The sequence below is a fragment of the Pelodiscus sinensis genome, chromosome 9 (assembly GCF_052426305.1).
Source record: "Pelodiscus sinensis isolate ZL-2025 chromosome 9, ASM5242630v1, whole genome shotgun sequence".
NCBI lineage: Eukaryota > Metazoa > Chordata > Testudines > Trionychidae > Pelodiscus > Pelodiscus sinensis.
Genome location: NC_143060.1, coordinates 44,241,670 through 44,265,099, shown reverse-complemented (window position 1 = coordinate 44,265,099; position 23,430 = coordinate 44,241,670). Strand labels below are relative to the sequence as shown.

At 43.9% G+C, this 23,430-nt stretch overlaps 1 protein-coding gene across 1 annotated transcript in view; it reads right to left on the bottom strand.

The window, feature by feature from the left end:
- Positions 1 to 16,138, bottom strand: part of LOC142823350 (uncharacterized) — a 74,423-nt gene extending 58,285 nt beyond the window's left edge. The window contains exons 1-2 of the mRNA XM_089780672.1: positions 15,762 to 16,138; positions 13,389 to 14,233 (exon numbers count right to left, since the gene is read on the bottom strand). Coding sequence (XP_089636798.1) covers positions 13,389 to 14,233; positions 15,762 to 16,047 — 1,131 coding nt within the window. The 5' untranslated portion in view covers positions 16,048 to 16,138. The remainder of the gene's footprint in view (positions 1 to 13,388; positions 14,234 to 15,761) is intronic.
- Between the last annotated feature and the right edge of the window lie 7,292 nt (positions 16,139 to 23,430).

Sequence of the window (23,430 nt, the reverse complement as noted above, 5' to 3'; positions counted from 1 at the left end):
GCCAACAAACAGAATAGACACGTTGGATGCAACTTCTTGGGAACTAGTAAATGTAATAATTTGCTATTAGTGGAAGAAGAACTCTCATCTTCCAGTATGGCCAAGTAAGCAATATTTACTTATTGCCAAGTAAGCAAATATATTTTGGGTATAGTATATTCATGTACAATTATGGTGAACATTGTTTGTCTGCAAAATATTTTTGTTATGACTCTAATAGTGGATGCAGTTCTGTTCTTCACTCTAGAAAAGATAGAGGAAAACCTGTGAAAATACAAATATAACCCTTCTGCTGGTAGCAGTCAGCAGCCAGAAGTGCCCGGTTCAGTATGTAGGGAAGTTCTTTCAACAATGTAACCAAACTGGCTCAAGCCTCTACCCAGTAAACTGGGAAAATTCCAATGTACCCACTGGCCACCTTTAGAGGCAATTCTTCTCCCTTCACAAGCACTGAGTAGGAGATAGAAACAGCCCACTTAATAACAGTAATCTGGCATCAATCTATGGAAACACCCAAAAAACAAAGAGAACCCATTAGCAAGATACCATCCCCAGAGTCCGCAGGGCAGTCTTTTGCTTAAAGATCTTTAGTCCAACACCCAACTCATATAGTGTGTTTTTTTCCCCCCCACTTAAAACACCCCACTTGCGGTTCTGTCTAGTTGTTGCCAACCCAGAGTTCATAGGTACATCATCATGACATCTCCTCTCATTGAGCATGTGGCAATGCCACCTACGTGCTGCTCTTACTGCCCACTCCTGTGGACCATCCTGCTGCTGATCTCACCAACCATCCTGCCTCTTGCTGGCCTTGTGATGGATTTGGCTCTGGGCCAAACCTAGCGATTTTAGCTCCATAGTGATTCCAGCTCTTGGCCCAAAGCACAGTCCAGCCAAAAGATTCAGCATCCACTGGAATAAAATTTTAAAATAATGAAAAGACTCCTTATGGAGTCTGTTTTAGTTTCATCAATAGAATGGGGGAGGGAGGTGACTCCATGACTCAAGGAAGAAGAACAGGTTGAACCAGTCTTACAGCTCAAACCTGGAGGGCATGTAGCCTCCCAGTTGACTGCACAGAGTTTGGCATAGGAAGCCTTGTCCATCTGAGATTCTTTATACTGATAGGGCCTCTCCTTTAAACAGGGTTAAATGCAGTCCAACTTTTCTGCATTCCCAATAACTGCAGGCATTGGTGGCCATATTTTACAATTCCTGCATTTAGGGTTAACACAGTTTGTGACCCCACAACAGCCATATTGGTTACAATGGGCAAAACACCATTCTAACAATTGAATATCTAACAGGCCTAGCAAACTGGGTCAACTGTATTTTCATAACCACACTCAGGATTTCTATCTCATTCCAGCGTGAACTGTATTTGCATAACAACTGTTGAATACTTAGCAGGCTAAATAAACTAGGTGAACATAACCACACCCAGGACTCCTTTCCCATTCTAGATGGCTGTAATGGAAGCATTGATTTAGACTCTGCTTGCACAAATAGTGATTACAAAAATCATTCAGAATTAGAGAAAAAACATGGATAAAATGACTCAAGGGAACTCCCGTCATCTAGAGAATAAGAATATTGAGGGGAACAGGATACTGTTTAAAAAAAATCAATAAATACCTTCAAGGTAAAATATATATTAAGGAAAGAAATTATTCACAGTCCCAGTAGATTGCAGTCTGAAGCTAATAAAATAAAAGTTTTTAAGTTTTAGGTTGCATGTTGTTAAACAAGTTCTTTTAAGTAAGAACAATCAACAAAATAGACATAAGTAAGTGGATCAGTCTAACGTTACGTCTAGACTACAGGGTTTTGTCGACAGAAGTTTTGTCGACAAATACTGTCGACAAAGCTTCTGTCAACAAAGAGCATCTAGACTACATTCAGTTCTGTCGACAAAGCAAGCTGCTTTGTTGACAAAACCCTGTAGTCTAGACACAACTCTAGATGCAATAACACCTTCTGTCGACAGAACTCTGTCGACAGAAGGCGTTATGCCTCGTAAAATGAGGTTTACCAGCGTCGACAAAACTGCTGAGTTCTGTCGACGTTATGTCGACAGAACTCAGCGGTAGTGTAGATGCAGGTATAGTTTTGTCGACAAGTCCACTTTTATCGACAAAACTCTGTAGTCTAGACACACCCCTTCTTGTGACACGAGTGACCTTTTATTATTGATTATCTTTTATCTACTTCAAAGCTTTCCCTCTTGTTTTAATTTTTACACTTATTAGCTGGTACTCATCCCTACCAAGTAGTCATACTGTGCCATTAACTTTGGGGCCCTGATCTGGTAGTGTTCTGCACCCACTTTTGCACTGATATAAATGACTGTGCACAAAATAAAAGGCATTGAGAAATCAGTCCCACAGTTTCCTTTTTAATAACAGGCTGCATCTAAACACAAAATGTCAACTATCTCTTCAGCATGGAAAGAGACCGTTCTCTATTTAAAAGTGAAAGATGCTGAAATCAAATCATGTAGGATAACAATTGTAAATAGTTCCTTCTATAAAGAATCATTCTGCTCATATCATCTTCTTCCCATAGTATGATTATCTTCTGTCTGTTCACCAGAGAAAAAAATCAAGTTTATGACGTATATTTTCCTCTCCCCATAATTATACTAAAGAGTGGTCGCAGTTTGAAGCCTCCCACCCTCCTCTAATGGCCTGCCATGTGAGAGAAGCTGTAGGAAACATTGTGTTACCTACAGCGAAACCCCAATATGATCAACTTATATGTACATACTTTTTTTATTAAAAAGAGAGAATAAAATATGAACTCTCCAAAGAACAAAGGAAGAACCATGTTTTAAGCTCTAGTAATATTACAAATGGAATTAGAGTAATACTGGATTGCACACAGATTGGTTTGTGTTTTTGTATTATTTGAAGCTTGAATTTGGCTTAAACACACACACACACACACACACACACACACACACACACACACACACACACACAAATAGAATCATAGGACTGGAAGGGACCTCGAGAGGTCATAGAGTCCAGCCCCCTGCCCTCAAGGCAGGACCAAGCTCTGTCTACACCATCCCTGACAGATGTCTATCTAACCTGTTCTTAAATACCTCCAGAGAGGGAGATTCCACCACCTCCCTTGGCAATTTATTCCAATATTTCACCACCCTGACAGTTAGGAATTTTTTCCTAATGTCCAATCTAAACCTCCCTTGCTGCACTTTAAGCCCATTACTCCTTGTCCTGTCCTCAGAAACCAAGAGGAACAAATTTTCTCCTTCCTCCTTGTGACACCCTTTTAGATATTTGAAAACTGCTATCATGTCCCCCCGCCCCCAATCTTCTTTTTTCCAAACTAAACAAGCCCAATTCATGAAGCCTGGCTTCATAGGTCAATACTTAATGTTGCTTTCATTCTTATGCTGAACACAATATTAAAATGTTGAATCTGTTTAAAATAATGATAGTGAGCTCTCTATTTTCTGGTGGGAAAGAAGACGAGGGCAACTCCCCCTATGCGAGGCTCCAAGGGAAGTTGAAATGTCTATGTTCTGGACATGGCTAAGGACACTCATATACTTGGTCTGCAAGTACAGTACAAAAACTTGGATCAGATATATTCAGTCCATACGTCTACCCTCCAATAATATCTGTATTTAAACAAACACAAAAATCACTCAATGTCACCTTTTTGTTCAAGAAGACAACAGTAAAAATATACAGTTAGCTGACATTCAAGGACCTTCACCATCAGTTACCCCAAAGGAAACTGATTTGTAAGTATCTTCTCCTTTGCTAAGTCTGGGCTACTCTTGCTGAGGAGGGGAAAAGTTGTTACTTTCCCCTCTCTGCTTCTTGTAAGAATATCATAAGGATTGAAATCGATGTGTCTCTGCAATAATCTGTGAGATTTCTGCATCTTCTCAAACTTGTAAGAGTACCCACTGAAAAATGTGAGTTTGTGCCAGTTTACCTCTGATTGAACATTACTAAATAATCACATGGAGACCCTTTCCTCTAGCACTGAACAAAGGATTTTGAATTCTTATTTGTTTATTCAGTTCCATAATGTTTTTCAGTTCTTAGTAAATAATAGTTGGAGATAGCATTTTCCCCAGCTGGCCTCTGATATAGTTTTACCAATTAGCTGGAGATATTTGTTCTGAATTACACCAATGTAAACAGAAAATATTTTTGTCTTCAATAGGGAGTAAAAAAATAAGAGGGTAACATTTTCTAATTCCTTCAATGAGTATAATTTTTTGACAGACTTATAATATGAATATTAACATTTTACAGAGCTAGGAGTGACTGGGTCTCTTGAGGCATTTCTGGGTTCTTTTGCATCACCATGAAAAAGAATTGACTGAAGAGGAAAGGTTGCCTATCTAATCATCATGTGATATTACAAAATTTTATTTGAAGAAGTGGGTTATGTCCACAAAAGCTCATGATACCATCTACATGTATTGTTAGCCTTTAAGGAGCTGCTAGACTATTAGTTGTTTTTTAAGTGTTGATGTGATATTAGTTAGGTGTAGAGGGGCGGAGGGGGGGGGCAGAGAGAGCTATTTGCTGCCATTCTAAAGCTAACATACAGTTCTGGAAAGTACCAAAATGGTCTTCTCAACAACCACCTCTAGACTATCCCACAGCAATGAGGGATCCCCAGTTAACAGGGGGGTGGTGTAGAAAGAGTCTCTCAGCCATTCCTTGTTAGAGCCCATTGGTGGTGGTAGGCTACTGAGCCTGTCGTGCAAGAACACTATGTCAAGTAGGAAGAGTATCTGTTTGCTTGGCAGAGGCGGTTGTGCAGCTAGTTGGGGAGGAAAAAGGTTGCATATGGTTTTGTTTGGAGTTATAATTGTGATTCAGGTCTTCAGATATTGGAATACCATGTTGAACATGATGCTTGAAGACCTGAATATTTGAATTAAAAATGGCATGCAGTATGAATAGGATTAAATCAAATATGCAAAACAAAGCTTTGGGGTCTTCCTGTAAGGTTTTGCAAACCTGAATTTCCCTAAAATCAAACTCTTCCCTCCTCTTTTGATCCCATCCCTTTGGGGAATAAACTTCCTGGGAGTAACAGGGAGTTTCATACCATTCTTGGTTCTTAAGTCATGGATCGAGTCATGACACCAAATCTGTCGGAAAATTATCACTTGCTATTACAAAGCTGCACATCCCATTGCTTGGAACTGACTAAGAATAGTGTAACACTTGTAATAAAGTTTATTGAATTTCTTCCATGTTAAATAAGTGTGGATTTTGTTTTTGTTACAAAGTGCTCAAATATGCTGAGTGTTTTCCTGTAAAAAAGTATGAAAAAGAGGTTTCCCTGCTTTGACACATCTATTTTACCTTTCCCCTCTATTTCCACTGGTGAATAAGAGGGGAGGGACCAAAATATTCTGAAACTAAAGATGGAAAACCAAAAAATTTAGTTTCCAGAAACTAAAGCAAGATTATATTAAGTTCTATCACAACTTGGTCCAGGCCCCTTCTGAGTGGATGTAAGTTTGTGAGCAGAGCCAACTTCTGTATCCTACATGACTCTAAACCAGCTTCAAACTCTAATGGATGCTCCCAGGCTCAGACCCTTTATCTGGGTCCTTCTGAGAAACATGGGACTTTACTGTCCTACTGCTCCCACTCTCTGGAGTCAGTACCTCCAACCTTCTGAATCTCCTACTTGCCTACTTGTCCTCCCACAGTGTTCCACCTAGGCTGTGGTGACTCTAGCCTTTTAATTTAAACCACTCTGGGAACATCATGAGAAGCAAGAAAAGAAGTACAGGTTTATCAATGAAATTGCTTAACCATAGACATTTTACTTTTTAAAAGAGTAAAAAATATTTGCAAAATACTGAAGATTTTGAGATTCACCCTTTAGCTCTCTCTCTAGTGTGATTTTGCGTCTTCCCTGTGTCTAACGATCTAATGGTTTCAGTCATAGTCATTCACATAGCTGTTGCACACTTTCTTGGGCCAGGTACTTATCTAAAATGCAGCATAATTGACTTTTCAAGACCAAATTGATTACATAAGTAATCAGCATACAACATGAAAAAATAAGACCAAAAATAGAAGTAATTTGATTAACTTATCTTATGTTGTCACCAATCTAAGTGAAATAAAAACATCCATTACAGTCATTTGAAACTACTTTTTTATTTGTCATTTCAAACAAAATATTTTTTTTTTTTATTCTTTGTGGAAAATCCTGTTGAGAACCTGAAAACATTCAGTTAAAACACTTCAAAGAGGGGCTTTCGGATGAAAATTTTAATAGGGGAAAATAGGTTTTCTACCTACCTCTGGAAAGTAACACTTACTAAAGGACTTCTAATGAAAACACAGCCATGTATTTACATTGTACTTACAAAACAGTGTGTTACTTAGACCTTAGCTGGAGAGTATTAAATCTATTGAGACTTATTTGAAAGTTACAAATATTGATGTCTGCATCATGCCCAAAAGCCCAGTACTTCATAATTCATGATGTCTTCTCAAACAAAAAATGCAGTGTCAAGATGTCACTTTAATCAGGAATAATTAGATATGGTAACATAGTCTCAAGGCTCTTTCTTATTTTAATGAAACAAATTCTTGGCCACCAGCTGTCTTATAAAATGTAACCTAAAGTCTATTTTAAAAGAAGCATTAGCTATTTGATTAATCAATATTAGAAACTTTCCTCAACCAATATAGAATCCTGATGTACATAAACATAATCCAGACTTCAGTGTCAAAAAGCCATTGTGTTACTGGGATGCAAAGGAGGAAACAACACTTTGAGGGCTGGAATTTTGATTTTTTTTTTTGAATGAATAATGTTCTCTCCTAGTTGAACAGGCACTTTTTTGTTGGAGGCAAAAGTCATAAAACACTAGACTTCCCCTGCAAGTAGTCTTATTCTGGAGACTGGTCAGGTAGAAGTATCAAGGAGATAATAGGGTGGATTCCAAAAGAGATTAGCTCCCATTTAGGCATTTAAATGAGGCAGGTGCTGAACACTCAGCAGCTCCTAATGATAACAAGAGTCTAAATTAATGTATTTCTTGTTTCTTGCCACATGGTTTCTCTTATTCTGCATTTTACTTTTTTACTTCACTCTGAACAATAGCAAATGCTGGGTACAGCACACTTCTCATAATCTGGCAATTTCAGTTAGCCTGAATTCTTTTGGAAGTCTATTCGACTGTGGCTTACATGTATGGGATTGGAAGAAGCAAAGGAATCCTTTCCTTTGTGAACAGTGTGTGAGGGGAAGAGAAGCAGGGAATGATTCTGAACTTATCAATCATCAAATGAGAGAGGATTGCCTTTTTCATTCTGGACAGAAAATGGATTTCCCATCGCACACAGACCTCACAAATGTTTTTGAAGAGTACAATGGGATAAGAAATGACCCATAGTTAGATTTAAACCCAGGTAGCTCATATTGCAGATTCTTGCCCTAAATACCAGGCTATAAGGTCATTTTACTACTTTTTTCTGGTGACACCTATTGGAGTTACTTCATTCTTTATAAATAATTTGGGCCAAGAGTGGGGGTAGACAATAAAAAAGTGGTGATCTGCCAGAATTACCCCCTGGTGGGCCACCATCACTTTATTTACCTGTGTTTCACAGGTACCAGTGATTGCAGCTTCCATTGCCCACCAATTGCTGTTCCTGACCAATGGGAGCTGCAGGAAGCTTTCAGACTGGGACACCATTTTCTGTAGCTCTTTGGCCAGAAATAGTTATAGAAGCAGCAGCCCACCAGTACGGTAACCCAGGGAACTGGATCTGGCCCGCCAGCTATTATTTGCCCACCCTTGGCAAAGAGGGACTGAGGCCAGTGATCATGGCACTCACCTGGGATGTGGAAAGACCCAGGTTCCAGTGCCTGCTCTAATATTTACAACTTTATACAAAGAACAAGTTTCAATAGGACAGGCTGAGCAAGACCCACCATAGAATAACTAGTAGTCTGGTGGTAAATTCATAGAGTAGAAGAGGTGGCTTCAAGTCACTGCTCTAATCAGGCAGGCCAGGCACTTTCAGCAGGGGATATAGGAGATCCAAGTTCATGTCCTAACCAGCAGGTTCTTTTGGACACTCTCTCATAACTTGTTCTCAGTCCATCGTGGACCTGAGAAGTTAATGATGATTTCTTTGAAATGGATACATTCCTGCAAAATATTTTGATTTGGGGGGGGGGGGAATGTTTTGGAAAAAAATCCTGACTAGTTCTAAGTATGGAAATGGGTGGGTAAAGCTACAGATACAACAGCATAGAGGAGACCAGGTGCTTTCATAATACAGTAATTGTTTCCACACACATGTTTGTGGTTTGTTTGTTTTTGTTTTAAAACACCTGTGAATGTATTTATTAAACTGACTGTAGCGTGGCGTTTCTATTATTACAATAATGATGAACAACAGACAAACCCCCAAATTAGCTTTATCAGCTTAACAGCTAGCTTTACATTGATGTCAGCCAAGTATTTGTCTGAAGCAACTCTCTCCTGCTTATTATTGCCATCTCTGTTCCACAGAAAGGATAAAAAGATCTATGCTGCCTGTTCTCATTCCAAGACCACATTCTGCCCTGGTATCAGTCGCACGCGATATTTATAAGGAAGATTGATGGACTATACCGTTCCTCCTTCCCTTCCCTCCCCCGGGTCACCTTGTAAAGTCTGAAGTATCTATTTAGATACTATAGTTAGCATTTTTTCCTGGTTGTCATCCCACAAAGGGAAACCTGTTGGCTCTGTGTCCACCCATAAGTAGACTACTGTACCATGTATTAGAGACCTGATATATTTGTAAACCCAGAGTCTCTGGGAACCACTACAAGTAGCAGTTATATCATACCATTTTCACTCCTGAAGAGATGGCTGTAAGCTGGCTTGTAACCTACGGTAAGTCTGCAGCCACAAAGGTTTGGTTTGTCAATATAAACATTCATATATTCTTTTCCACTAGATATTCCACAGGAATTTTAGGGATATCCTTGGAATAAGGAATATTGTTGGAATTTCTTAATGTTGGCGCTTTTGCAGCAGATCATCCTTTCACAGGGAGAGGACACCTACTAAGAAGCCAGTATGCACAGTCTTCTAGAAGACCTTGTATGACACAGAAAACAATGGGCTGGATTCTCCAGTATTCTAAGGCGATTTTTTTTTAATTAAGTAAGCAATACAAAAGTGGCCAGAGATTGCTGGTGGGGAAATGGCCTGCAGTGGAAGGTGGGAGAAGCAGTTCCACTACTTCCTGTGCCAACTGATCTTATCTTGGCATAAAGAGAAGAAGGGCAGCCTTCTGGAAATATGGGTGTGATGGGGAAAGGAAAAAGTTCAAAAAAGACTGGAGTTCTGTTCTGTCAGTCCTCCCTTTGCCTGTGTTCTGAGGAACCGGATGCTAGTGGCTTAAATTATGACTGGGTGACAATGAATAAATGTGATATAACTGGCTCCCCCTTCTCAATTAGTTCATGCCTGTGAAAAGAATCAAGGAGTAAGGTGCCACTGTCTGGATCAATATTTAGAACATTCCAAAATAGGGGAGCTGTTTTTAGAATATGTTTCTTGACATGAAATTTGGAAGATTTTCATGTTTTTTTTCATGTTCGTGTCTCATTGATTTCTCGAAGTGTTAAAAACTATGATAATATTTTTGCTAAAAATGGAATTATTTTCCTCATCTTTAGATAGGTTTTTTTTTTTTAATATTGGATGTTACTTTTCACTTTCCTCTGCTGTGAAAACATTAGAGGAACTTGCTAACTTCACTGATGATTAAGTGGAAATTCCTTTAATTTTGTAAGGATATTCAGAAGCATATAGGCTAGATTACTGGAAATCAGGAAACACCTCCTCCCATTTTCAGTTAGTTCTCAGAACTCAGATATTTATTGTACTGGCAAGAGGGTTAAGAGTATTATGGATGTTAAGCTGCAAATGAGAATAAAAAGGCAGCTGTACACTTCATATTATTAGTGCATAAGTGGCTCTTTGGAACTGCAATATCAACCCAAATAAGCAGCTATGGACTTGTTACTGTTCTCAGAAAATATCTTGTGTATGACACCTAGCACAGTAGCAGACTAAAACTTGGTATGTAGGTATGTTAGGTTTAGCTTTTCTTGAGTGCAAAACATGGCCAGTTCTTCAAAGACTTAAACATTTAGCAGCTTTAAGCATGTGTAAAGTCTCATTGTATTCCATGGGATTCTTCATACACATAAAGTTACTATGTTGCTTAAGATTTTGAAGGCTCATGATCAATATCTTTATTCAGTCAAAATGTCCTTTGCTATTAGTGCAGGAATCACATCTGAATAATAGCTTTAAGATAATGCCCAACCAAAATAAAGCTAGACTCAGTTCTACTCTTGGATACTGTGGCGGGGCACCGCCCGCCTCCGTCCCCCTTCCCCTGGGAAACAAAGTGTTGACCCCCAGCCTGGGGGCCTAATCTATAATCTCAGCAGGCCCAGCGGCCTAGTCCAGCACTTGCAGCAGGCCCAGCGGCCTAGTCCAGTACTCGCAGCAGGCCCAGCGGCCTAGTCCAGTACTCGCAGCAGGCCCAGCGGCCTAGTCCAGTACTCGCAGCAGGCCCAGCGGCCTAGTCCAGTACTCGCAGCAGGCCCAGCGGCCTAGTCCAGTACTCGCAGCAGGCCCCGCGGCCTAGTCCAGCACTCGCAGCAGGCCCAGCGGCCTAGTCCAGTACTCGCAGCAGGCCCCGCGGCCTAGTCCAGTACTCGCAGCAGGCCCCGCGGCCTAGTCCAGCACTCGCAGCAGGCCCAGCGGCCTAGTCCAGCACTCGCAGCAGGCCCAGCGGCCTAGTCCAGCACTGCGGGGTGGGGTAGGGGGGTCCGGGCCCTCCCTCTCCACCGGACCCCAACCCAGGGCCCTAATGGTGGTGGGTGGTTCCCACCAACGGCTCAGCGGGGGGTCCTCCCCCAAAACATGCTAAGCCCACTGGGGGGGGGGGTTTCCCGGCCCCTTGCCCTGGGTTACTTCCTACCCCCAATCTGGCAGCCGACGGAGGTCCCACCTGGCGATGCTGGGTTGCTGGCAGCAGCCTCGTCCGGCGGTCTTGTCCCTGGGGCAGGGGCACAGGGGCGTCTTCTGCAGCGGGGCGGACGGCCACCGGGCGTCGGCGTTGGGGGCGTGCTCGCCCCAGGGCTGGTGGTAGCCGCAGCGGTGCCTCCTCCGGCTCTGGATCTGGCGGCAGGTCCGGCGGCGGGCCTGCAGCTTGGGCCGGAGCTCCTGCCTCCCCAGCGGTCCGCCCCAACTGAGCAGCCCAGCAGTCTTTTATAGCGAGGCTGCACCCCGAGCATGCCCAGTAGGGCTGTGGGGGAGGGGCGTGTTCTGCCCAATAAATGGGCTCCCCTTCCTCCTGCTCAGTGCGGGGCAGGTTCGCCCCGTCACACACCTCCCCCCTTAAAAGGTTCCTTTCCGGTGGCTCCTCTTTAGGAGCTATGCGCGAAAGAAAATCTGCATTGCCGTGCACCTTCCCTGGTCGGTGCGCCACCTGAAACGAATATGGCTGCAAGGCTAGGTACCAGCGCATGATACGCGCATTGGTGTCTTTCATTGTTTGCAACCACCTTAAAGGGGCGTGATCCGTCACTACCAAAAAAGTACTCCCCAGTAAATAATACCTTAGTGCGTCCACGGCCCATTTCACGGCCAGTGCCTCCCTCTCTATGGTGGAGTACCGGGTTTCCCTCGGGTACAACTTGCGGCTTAAGTATAGCAGCGGGTGTTCTACTCCCTCTACCTCCTGGGATAGCACGGCCCCGAGTCCTACCTCGGAAGCATCCGTCTGTAGGATGAAGGGCCTGTCAAAATCCGGCTGGGCTAATACCGGTCCCCGGGTAAGGTGGTCCCTCAAGGTCTGAAACGCCCTCTCGCACTCTGCTGACCACTCTACCCGCCGCGGGTGTTGGTTTTTGGTCAGGTCCGTCAGGGGGGCTGCTATGGTGGAAAAGTTAGGGACAAAGCGCCGGTAATACCCCACCAACCCCAGGAACTGCCTCACCTGTCGTTTCGTGGTGGGAGTGGGGTATTCTCGGAGGGCCTGGATTTTATCTATTACGGGTTTCACCTGTCCCTTCCCCACCGTATACCCCAAGTAGGTTACCTCTTCTTTCCCTAGGTGACATTTGGCCGGGTTCGCTGTTAACCTGGCTTCCCCTAGGGCCTTCAATACCTCCTCTAAGTGGGTTAGATGTTCCTCCCATCCTTCGCTGTACACAATAATATCATCGATGTACGCCGCTGCATACGCATTGTGGGGTGCCAAGACTTGATCCATCAGCCGCTGAAATGTGGCAGCGGCTCCATGCAGTCCGAAAGGCATCATGGTGAATTGGTAGAGCCCAAAAGGGGTTGGGAATGCTGTTTTGGCTTTCGTCCTCGGTGTCAATGGGATTTGCCAATATCCTTTAGTGAGGTCCAGGGTCGAAATATATCTGGCCCTCCCCAGGCGTTCTAGTAGTACATCTACCCGGGGCATGGGGTAAGCATCGAACTGGGAGATGGCGTTCACCTTGCGGAAGTCGATGCAAAACCTCACTGAGCCATTGGGCTTGGGGACCAGCACTATGGGGCTCCTCCACTCGCTGCGGGATTCTTCCACCACCCCTAGGGCCAACATTTCTTTTAGTTCTTGGCGCACGGTGTCCCACATCTTCCTGGGCAGGGGACGGTGACTGTCCCGTACTTTCTGCCCCGGTTTTGTGGCAATGTGGTGGCTAATTAACGGGGTCCTTCCTGGTTTAGCGGACAACACATGTGGGAATCGCGCTATGAGTTCTTGTAGCTGTTGCTTTTGTCCCTCCTTTAGGTCTTGCCCAACATCTACCTGGGGGTTCTCCCTCAAGGCTCCCACTTGTGGTCCCAACTCGTCCTCTGGGGGGAAGGGGGTGATCATCATTGCTTCCCTCTCCCTCCAGGCCTTCAGGAGGTTTACATGGTACACTCGTAAATCTTTCCGCCGCCCTGGTAGCCTCACCTCGTAATCGACTGGCCCGATCTTCCGCACGACTTCGAAGGGTCCTTGCCATTTTGCTAATAGCTTGGACTCCGAGGAGGGCAATAAGAGTAACACCCGATCCCCGGGTTGAAAGCTCCGCATCTTCGCCTTTTGGTTGTAGTGGCGTGCTTGTGTTTCCTGCGCCGTCCGCAGGTTCTCCTGGGCTAGCCGGCCCAATTCTTCTAACCGCTCTCGTAGTTGTAACACGTAGTGGATGGTCCCCTGGGCGCGTCTCTCTTGTCCCTCCCAAGTCTCTCTCAGTAAGTCCAGAATTCCCCGCGGTCGTCGGCCATACAATAATTCGAATGGGGAAAATCCCGTGGAGGCTTGGGGGACCTCCCTTACAGCGAAGAGAAGAGCGGGCAACCATCTGTCCCACTGTCGGGGGTCGTCGTCGACGAATTTCCGCAACATTGACTTCAGTGTCCTGTTGAACCGTTCCACCAGCCCATCCGTCTGAGGGTGGTACACGGAGGTTCTCAGGGAATGGGTGTTCAGTAGGCGGCACAACTCCGTTATCAGCTTGGATGTTACGTTGGTCCCCTGGTCTGTTAGGATTGTCTTCGGGAGACCCACCCGGGCGAACACCTTTAAAAGTTCGTCAGCAATGGCGCGAGCTGTCGTGACCCGGAGGGGAATCGCCTCTGGGTATCGAGTGGCGTAGTCCACAATGACCAGAATGTATTTGTTCTTATTGGCGCTTTGCTCCAGCGGCCCGACCAAGTCCAACCCTATGCGTTCAAAGGGCGTCCCTACCACGGGCAGAGGGACCAACGGGGCTCGGGGGACCCCTCCGGGGTTAGCCCGCTGGCATTCGGGGCATGATGCACAATAGTCCCTCACCGCATGATGTATTCCCGGCCAGAAGAACCGCTGGGCTAGTCTGCACAATGTTTTTTCCCGGCCCAGGTGGCCTGCCCAGGGCACATCGTGGGCCAATCGCAATACCGTCGTCCGAAGCCGCTGAGGTACCAGCAGCTGGCAGATCTCGGCTTGGGTCTGCGGGTCTTGGGTCAGGCGGTACAGCAAGTCACCCCGTATCTCGAACCTCGGGCCTTGGGGCCCCCCTAAGGGGGCCCGGTCCCTCGACTCGGGTCCTCCCGCCTGCTCCCAGGCCCGGCTGAGGGTTGGGTCGTTCCTTTGTTCCTCTAGGAAATCGCCATCCAGGGAGAAAGCAGTTTCTTGGGGATCTATGGGGGGGGCGTCAATTCGAGAGGGTTGTGAGGCTCCCCTCCTGGCCCCCCTTGAGGTCCCTTCCCCGGGGTCTTCTTCCATCGGCAGTTCTGTTAGCGCTGCCTGTGGCTGTTCTGGGCCTCCCCCCTCGGGGTCCCCTCGCCTGTAGCCCTGTAGTAGGGTCCAAGAGTGGGGCCAATCCCGCCCCACTACCACGGGGTAAGCCAGTCGGGGGACTACCCCTACGCTGCACCTCTCTTCGTGCGCCCCGATCGCTAGCCTCACCTTAGCGGTGGGGTACGTCCTTACCTCCCCGTGGATACACTGCATTCTCACCGGGGGCCCCCATTGCTCTGGGTCACCGACTAGGTCTTCTTCTATCAGTGTCTGTCCACACCCCGTATCCACCAAGGCTGTGGTCTCCTCCCCTTGCACCTTAACTGGGATGAGTATCTTTGTCCCCCCTTCTTTCTGCGGTTGCACCCCCGCTACTAGTACCTGCCCATAGCTGCAGGCCCTGGGGGTGCCCCTCTCTTTCCCGGGGTCTCCCTGGCGGCTCCCTGGGCGGCCTGCCCCCCTCCGGGCTCCTCCGCCAACCCAGTGCCCTCTCAATAGGGCTACCGCCTGCCCCAACGTCTTGGGCCCCTGTCGCCGCATCCACTCCCTGTCCTCCTTGGGCAAACTCTTCAGGAGCTGCCCCACAGCCTCCCTAGTACCTTTCCGGGGGCCCATCTTCTCCCGGGCCCCCTCGAGCACCTGCCCGACTAAAATCCTGGCCTTTTTTTTTTTTTTTTTTTTTTTTTTTAAAGCACCCCCAAAAAAAAGGAAACCCCTCTCTGCGCCCCCTTTTACTCGAGGGGGGGGATTATGCCCACATTCTCCACCAGTTGTGGCGGGGCACCGCCCGCCTCCGTCCCCCTTCCCCTGGGAAACAAAGTGTTGACCCCCAGCCTGGGGGCCTAATCTATAATCTCAGCAGGCCCAGCGGCCTAGTCCAGCACTTGCAGCAGGCCCAGCGGCCTAGTCCAGTACTCGCAGCAGGCCCAGCGGCCTAGTCCAGTACTCACAGCAGGCCCAGCGGCCTAGTCCAGTACTCGCAGCAGGCCCAGCGGCCTAGTCCAGTACTCGCAGCAGGCCCAGCGGCCTAGTCCAGTACTCGCAGCAGGCCCCGCGGCCTAGTCCAGCACTCGCAGCAGGCCCAGCGGCCTAGTCCAGTACTCGCAGCAGGCCCCGCGGCCTAGTCCAGCACTCGCAGCAGGCCCAGCGGCCTAGTCCAGCACTCGCAGCAGGCCCAGCGGCCTAGTCCAGCACTCGCAGCAGGCCCAGCGGCCTAGTCCAGCACTGCGGGGTGGGGTAGGGGGGTCCGGGCCCTCCCTCTCCACCGGACCCCAACCCAGGGCCCTAATGGTGGTGGGTGGTTCCCACCAACGGCTCAGCGGGGGGTCCTCCCCCAAAACATGCTAAGCCCACTGGGGGGGGGGGTTTCCCGGCCCCTTGCCCTGGGTTACTTCCTACCCCCAATCTGGCAGCCGACGGAGGTCCCACCTGGCGATGCTGGGTTGCTGGCAGCAGCCTCGTCCGGCGGTCTTGTCCCTGGGGCAGGGGCACAGGGGCGTCTTCTGCAGCGGGGCGGACGGCCACCGGGCGTCGGCGTTGGGGGCGTGCTCGCCCCAGGGCTGGTGGTAGCCGCAGCGGTGCCTCCTCCGGCTCTGGATCTGGCGGCAGGTCCGGCGGCGGGCCTGCAGCTTGGGCCGGAGCTCCTGCCTCCCCAGCGGTCCGCCCCAACTGAGCAGCCCAGCAGTCTTTTATAGCGAGGCTGCACCCCGAGCATGCCCAGTAGGGCTGTGGGGGAGGGGCGTGTTCTGCCCAATAAATGGGCTCCCCTTCCTCCTGCTCAGTGCGGGGCAGGTTCGCCCCGTCACAGATACCTACATCACATAGTGTCCAGAAAAAAAATTACATAATCTTCAACCAGCCAAGATATACATTGCCACCAGATTAAGATATGTGTGTGTGTTTGTGCATTTATTTCTATCTTCTATGAGTGAGGAATAGTGATAGAAATGTAGCCGTGTTAGTCTGGGGTAGCTGAAGCAAAATGCAGGACAATGTAGCACTTTAAAGACTAACAAGATGGTTTATTAGATGATGAGCTTTCGTGGAGTCTAGCCCACGAAAGCTCATCATCTAATAAACCACCTTGTTAGTCTTTAAAGTGCTACATTGTCCTGCATTTTGCTATGAGTGAGGAGTTTGTCTAATTTGATTGTTCTAGGCAATTCTCTTTGGGTACCCGTATATTTTGCCATGCAATCACCATGTATTTTCATTAGACAGAGGCTCTTTTACATTTTCATTTCCTGAAACCCTCACAAATTAATCTCACCATAGCAATATATCTTTGTGCTACAGCACTCTTACTTTTTATCCATTTTGGAAAGGAAATTGGGGCTGGTTCTCTATTGCCTTCAGCATGAACAGTTATTTATCCCTCTGCAAAACGAGTGTACGATACTCCAGCATGATGCTGAAGTTTAATTTACCACAGATACTGTGACAGGTCTTGAACGTAAAATGAGAAACACAACCATAAAAATACCAGCATAACAGAAGTGTTAGTGGGCCATACACATTTAACAAGTGTATCTAAAAGTAAATAAGTGGGTCAAATTGCTGTTGCTTTAATCTTGGCTGCTGTCTCAATATTTGCTAAAGCAATAGGAAAGCAATGGCAGAAAAACTTGCAAAACACTCAGATCATGAACTTTACTTTTAAAAAATTAGTGAAAATCAGCAAAGGTCACATTACTTCCTGTTTGTAGAGTTTGGAACCTGCAAGTTGTAATGATAATGCACTGAGGGTTTGGGATGTGTTTCAATCTACAATATTTCTGTTCAGAGGTTACATTGACTTTTTGATCACTTATATCACAGAGGGTGCTGACATCTCTAGCTTCAGATGAAACTGGGAGCCATACGGTGATATTGTAACCGCTATAAGCATCAGGTGGAAATTAATAATGTTATTCAGTTCCATGTATTAATGTATCTTCATTTTCATGCCTGCAGTGCATGAGATAGACATAACACTGAATAAAATCTTTGCTTTGTGCTCATTTAAAATCTTATGAGAATGGAGTTATCTAGTTAAATAGTTATAACATTTTGAAAAGATTATTATCTGTGAGTGATTAATTTTACCACTATAGCACTCGCTTATTCCCAGTGTAGTTCACCTAATCATAGTAGCTCTTTTAATGGATTAGTTGACCAGTTGAGTTAATTCTGTGATTTTACTTGTTCAGACTAGCACAAATCAGATTAAAAAAGTGAAAGTATTAAACATTATATGTCTAAGACTGTTACAAGGTTTATTAAGGTCATAAATAGCAATCAAAATATGTCATGGGTTCAGAAGTGAAAAAAATTAATTTTGGCTTAGTCTCTGTGAAAACAATGGCTGTGGAGAAGGAAGAAAATATACTGTGCTGTAAGGCTTTCAACATCAGTTAAATTTATGCCATTGTGAGGCTGTTAACAACAGGAAGATCTAAATGTTGCTCCAAAGATACTTTAAAAGAGGGAACTACAGTAATATATTTATGAAAGAAAGTCAGCAGAATTGATTTATCATGTTGTTCTGTTTTCTAAATTCCTTGTTATCTTATTTAGTCTGCATAATAATGACTTTTGTTTGCCTGCTCTGAGCTTTAGAGTAATTATAAAAGGATAAACCTTTATTGGTAATCTATATCTTTTGCAGCATCATGTTGATTTTAACTGAACAATAATGATGAAAAAGATATTAGCTTCACTGAACCAAACATTTGCAATTAAATCAGAGGACTGGGAAAGGATTAAACACTAATGAGGTGAATACTATGGATTATGGAATCTGCATTTTATCCAATTATTTTCAAAATCCTTATATTTAGATAAAACAAAGTTCAGGGTAGATAATGGCTATTAATTACCAATCATATGAAAAAAATTGACTCAATATTTGAAGGAAATGATATTTTAACTTATTGAAATAATTAAAGGTTGCATAATCTGTGCTGCTTTAGGAAATTTAAACACTGCTTCTGCTAACAGTTGATATACTTTGGAGGGACTTAGGCTATATCTACACATCAGGGCTAAAGTCAAATGAAGCTATGCAACTTCAGCTATGTTAATTGCGTAGCTTAAATCGAAATAGCTTAATTCGGCTTTAGGAGCTATCTACACAGCAGGAAGTCGAAGGAAGAACACTCTTCCTTTGACTTCTTTTATTCCTCATCAAATGAGGGTTACCATGAGTCGGAGTAAGACTTCCTCTAGCTCGACATTATTTAAAAATAATGGCTTATCGTGTAGACATGCTCTTTGTTATTTCAGAATAATATCAGTTATTCTGAAATAACACTACTGTGTAGATATACCCTTATAGTCTGTGCAACAGCTCTACATTTTCCTTTTGTTTTCATTTCTAAGTAGGCAATACCAGAGCATGAACTGTAGAGCTGGCAAATGTGAGAACAGATGAGGAGTTCCTTGACAATTTCATTTTGACCTAAAAAGCTCATTGAATAGAAAGCATTGGTCACTGGATATGGTGCTGTTAGCAGTCTCCTTTAGGATAATGAACACATTCCTTGGGAAGGGAAAGTAAGCTTAATAATTGGCTTATTAGATCAGACCAGAGGTCCGTTATTTCAGTTTTCCATCTCTGACAGTAGCTAGTATTGGATGCTTTTGCGCAAAATCATGCCAGTCTAGACGCACCCAAAATGTATATCACTCATTTTTGAAAGAAAAGCTATTCTGTTAAATACCTCTTTCCCCTTCTGTCCCACCAACAGGTTTTCATTTTCAAGACTGCCTTTGCCCAATCCTGAGCCCCCCAAAAGTCTATAAATGTACTCTGAGCCATCGTCTCACTGAAGTAAAAACTTACCTCATGTTTCCCCAAAAGACGTTATGACTTCCTAAGACAGAAATATTTCCTGTTTCAAACTCCAGTATATCCCCTTTTCTGAAAAACCTCCCATTTTGCACACATCCTACCACAAATTTCTCCCCATAGCTGGAGAATCATGTCTGAGCAGCTTCAGATGGAAGTTAGATAGAGGTCGCAAACAAGCTGATTATGGAAAGCTAGGTACAATCTTTGGAACAACTTCCATACCCTGTATACTTTATTAAAATATCCTTAACTTAATATGCAGGTGGGTTCACACGCCAAAATTATGATATAAAAATCTTCCTCTTATTCTGAAATGTCTAATATGGGAATATCTGCTTCCAACAGAAGAAATGATTGGCAAGAAAGATACTGTTTAAACAGTCACTTAGGCTATGTCTAGACTGCAAGCCTCTTTCGAAAGAGAGCGTCTAGACTGCACGCAGAACTTTCGAAAAAGCAAGCCGCTTTTTCGGAAGAAAGCAGCAAGTGAGTCTGGATGCTCTTTTTCTAAAAAGCCCTGTTTGCTTTCATGAACGCCTTTTTTCAAAAGAGCATTTTCGAAAAAAGGCGTTCTTCCTCGTGGAATTAGGTTTACCGCCGTCGAAAGAAAAGCTGCGTTCTTTTGATTTAATTTCGAAAGAACGCGGCTGCAGTCTAGACGCAGGTGAAGTTTTTTCGAAAAAAGGCTACTTTTTTCGAGAAAACCCCTGAGTCTGGACACAGCCTTACTGACAACGCAAGCTGGCTTTTCTTAAAAAAATCCATGGATGCATTTGAAAATTCTTATGAAGTAATTTCTGACTATGGCCATCTCAGAATATATAAAGATACTTAAACCAAGCAGGTCAAATTACATTATTCCATCATCATACAGGACATTTCTACAAACTACAAATTGTTATGCCAAAGTTCTCTGTTGGTATAACTCTGCTGAATTCACTTGAATTACACCTATAGATAATCTCATTTGACATCTTCATAAACTGAAAGAGACGAATTCAACCCTAATGTTTCAACCCTAGAGAAGAACTGAACCCAAACTACTCAAAATCCATGATGTATCATGATATAAAATGAAATTTCAGGTATCGCACTGTCCATCAGTAGCTTTTAATTATGCTGTGTTGTGAATTTGCATGGTGCGGCTTTTGGCAGTGAAGCAGCCTAAAATTTATGTTGCTTTAGAATTTTTTTTGCTATTAAAATTTCATGCGTAAGATTGATTGTGTTTATAGAAATTGACTTTCTTAGATTGCAAATGTTTGCCTCAAGGAAGTCAGATTTGTTTTCAGCTACACACAGAATATAATCATGAAAATATAATGAACAGTTAATGAATGTGCAACACATATTAAATGGATCAAAGAATAGTGCAGTGAAATGAATTTTTTGGATAATGTGGATTTTTTTTCTGTTTTCTTTGCTGATTGCTTGCAAAGGTAGTTAACACTCAACAGATGAACCATTTCATAATTAATTTACAAATGTAATACCACATACACCCTAAACAAAATCATAAAATTAGAATATTAATATATTCATTGCTGATTATGTCAATTCCCTTTTTGCCCAAACCATGTAATTATTTAATGCAGTATTTAACTGTGGCTAACACTATGAAAAGAATAAAACATTTGAATTACTTTAAAAAGTTTTATAAATGTGTGTCTGACTTCCAATACAGAAGAGCATAGTTATAAAGATGGATTTCAGTGACTGTCTTTAGATTTTGGCAAATGCAATGTTTTTCCTTTCCCATGGCAAGAGAAAGCGTATAGGTGTCTTGTGACACTATTTAGCTAAAATAAGCTCTTTTCCCCTTGCAAATAATTCTTTGGCTTCTTCCAGCATACAGTTGAAAAAATAAAATGAAAAAGCAACCCCTTGGTTCAAGTGTATTAAATCTTTCCTTTTACACCCACAAATCTATTTTAAAACTTCATTATAAAGGTTGCAAAGACAAGCACTCAAAATTAGGAAATGCCAGAACTAAAATTGCATGTTCAATCTTAATTTAGCTCCAAGGTGTGCAAACATTATCATACAGTCTCTAGTTACATGATCTTAGACTATTTTCCCATAGAACCTCATTCTCTTCGGCTATGTCTAGACTGCAGGCTTCTTTCGAAAGAGGCTCTTTCGAAAGCATCTTTCGAAAGAGCCTCTTTCAAAAGATCGCGTCTAGACTGCAGGCGGATCTTTCGAAAGAGAAATCCGCTTTTTCGAAAGAGAGCACCCAGCGAGTCTGGATGCTCTCTTTCGAAGACGGCCTCTTTACATTGAAGAACGCCTTCTTTCGAAAGAGGAACTTTCAAAGGAAGGCGTTCTTCCTCGTGAAACGAGGTTTACCGCCATCGAAAGAAAAGCCGCGTTCTTTCGAAATAATTTCGAAAGAACGCGGCTTGAGTCTGGACGCAGGGGAAGTTTTTTCGGGAAAAGGCCAGGATTGGAGAGTACATGCTCAGTCATTCTATGAGGAATGTGCAATTCTGTTACAAGCAGAGGTGCGAAGGCTTAGAGCGTGCTCAGTTTCTCTGTGGGGATGGTGCATTTGCAGTCTGGTCACAGGCAGGAGCTGTGAGATCATGTAAGAGTAGAATTTTGGGAGATTGTAGTTGTTAACCTCTAGCAAGTCTCTACTAAGTGTGTGTGACCCGCAATTTTTCACAGTCTTATAACTTGGCCTAATTTGGGTGGATTATCACAAAGAAGTCAAAAAGCACATACCTGACAGAAAGGCCAAGCGCCCCCTTGCCAAATGTAAAGATACTGCTCCAGAGCACTGTGGAGTAAAGCTTTCCAGAGAGAGGTCACCAGCATTTTTTTAACATTAAAAAAATCACTTTTCCACCCAGCCTTGTTCTCAAAAAATGTCTGAACCACTTAACCTGACATTTTCCAAAAAAACCTCTCAGCCGGAGGCAGACACCAAGCATTGAAAATTTCACTCCAGACCATTAATTTAGCAAAGATTTATGCAACTGAAATAGGGTCTTATAATGAGATGAGCCAGGCACCTTAACAGTAGCTTAGCTCCCAGCTGTACCTATAATAGAGGAGCAGCTAGTCAGAGGGAGAGGCTGGGATCTTCCCTGTATATACACAAATATATGACAGTTGTTGTGGGAATAATATTCTGCTAGCCTGTAGGAAAGGAGAGATGAGAAGGAATGGTCCATTCCTGGTCCCATTGAAGTTTTGGCAAATGTCTCCTTGATTGAAATGAGAAAAAGGATTGGGCCTGAGAGAAGAAAAATTAGTCATAAAATTAGTTATTTTAAAATTCCCCTTTGCCAGTCACACAGACCCATTTCATTATGATTAATTATTATTCCTGTTTCAGCAACACCCAGGTGGTACTCAGCATGACTGTCACACACAGGAAGTTGCTGTGTCTATTTTCAATGGTTTTTTGTATACATTTTTACTTCAGCTATTAGTGAACAACTGAAGCGGTGCCTGTATTACTTGAAAATTCCAAGTACATGATCTAGTTTGCATTGAGCTGCATGCAGTAGAAAGATTTGCATATTAACAATATATGATTAGTGAGAAATAATCACATAGTGATTATGCAAATTTCCAGTTCCATGACCAACCAGCCAATACAATAGAGGAATTTACGTATTGTACAAAGCAAAAAAAAAAAAAACCAAAACACCTCAGTGAAAATGTGGGGAGGTGCACATTGCAGGATCAAGGCTCAAATTCAGAAGTAACTGAATAACTGTATTACGATTATGCAAGTCCAACATTTGGAACCAATTATGTTTAGGGAACTATGTAGCATGCCTGGCTGTGCTTCGTTAATTGTCATGCATCCCTACCTTTTACTTGGCTGATGACTAGTCTACAATAAAAAGTTAGACCATCTTGTTAAATTGGTATAAACCCCTGCCGTAGATTCATTTACATTCATTTAACCTTCTCTTAAACGAATGTCCTTGAGAACTGTAATACACTAGTGAAGGCTCAAATAATGTAAGCAATGATTTAAGCCACAAGTTGAATCTATTCTAAGTTTACATCAGTTTGGCTAGACAGATGTAGTTAAATTGGTACTCCAGGTTGAACCTCTGTGGTCCAGGACACCCTGGTCTGGAAACATCTGTGGTCCTTCCGGATGCATGCGTCCTTCCAGACCCTGGATGTTGCCAGACTTGAGAGCCCCAGCGCAGAGGTTGCCAGCAGCTGGAAGCAGACTATCCAGCAGAGCCGGTGGGGCAGTGGAGCCCAATGGGGCACCAGAGACTGTAGTGAGGAGGA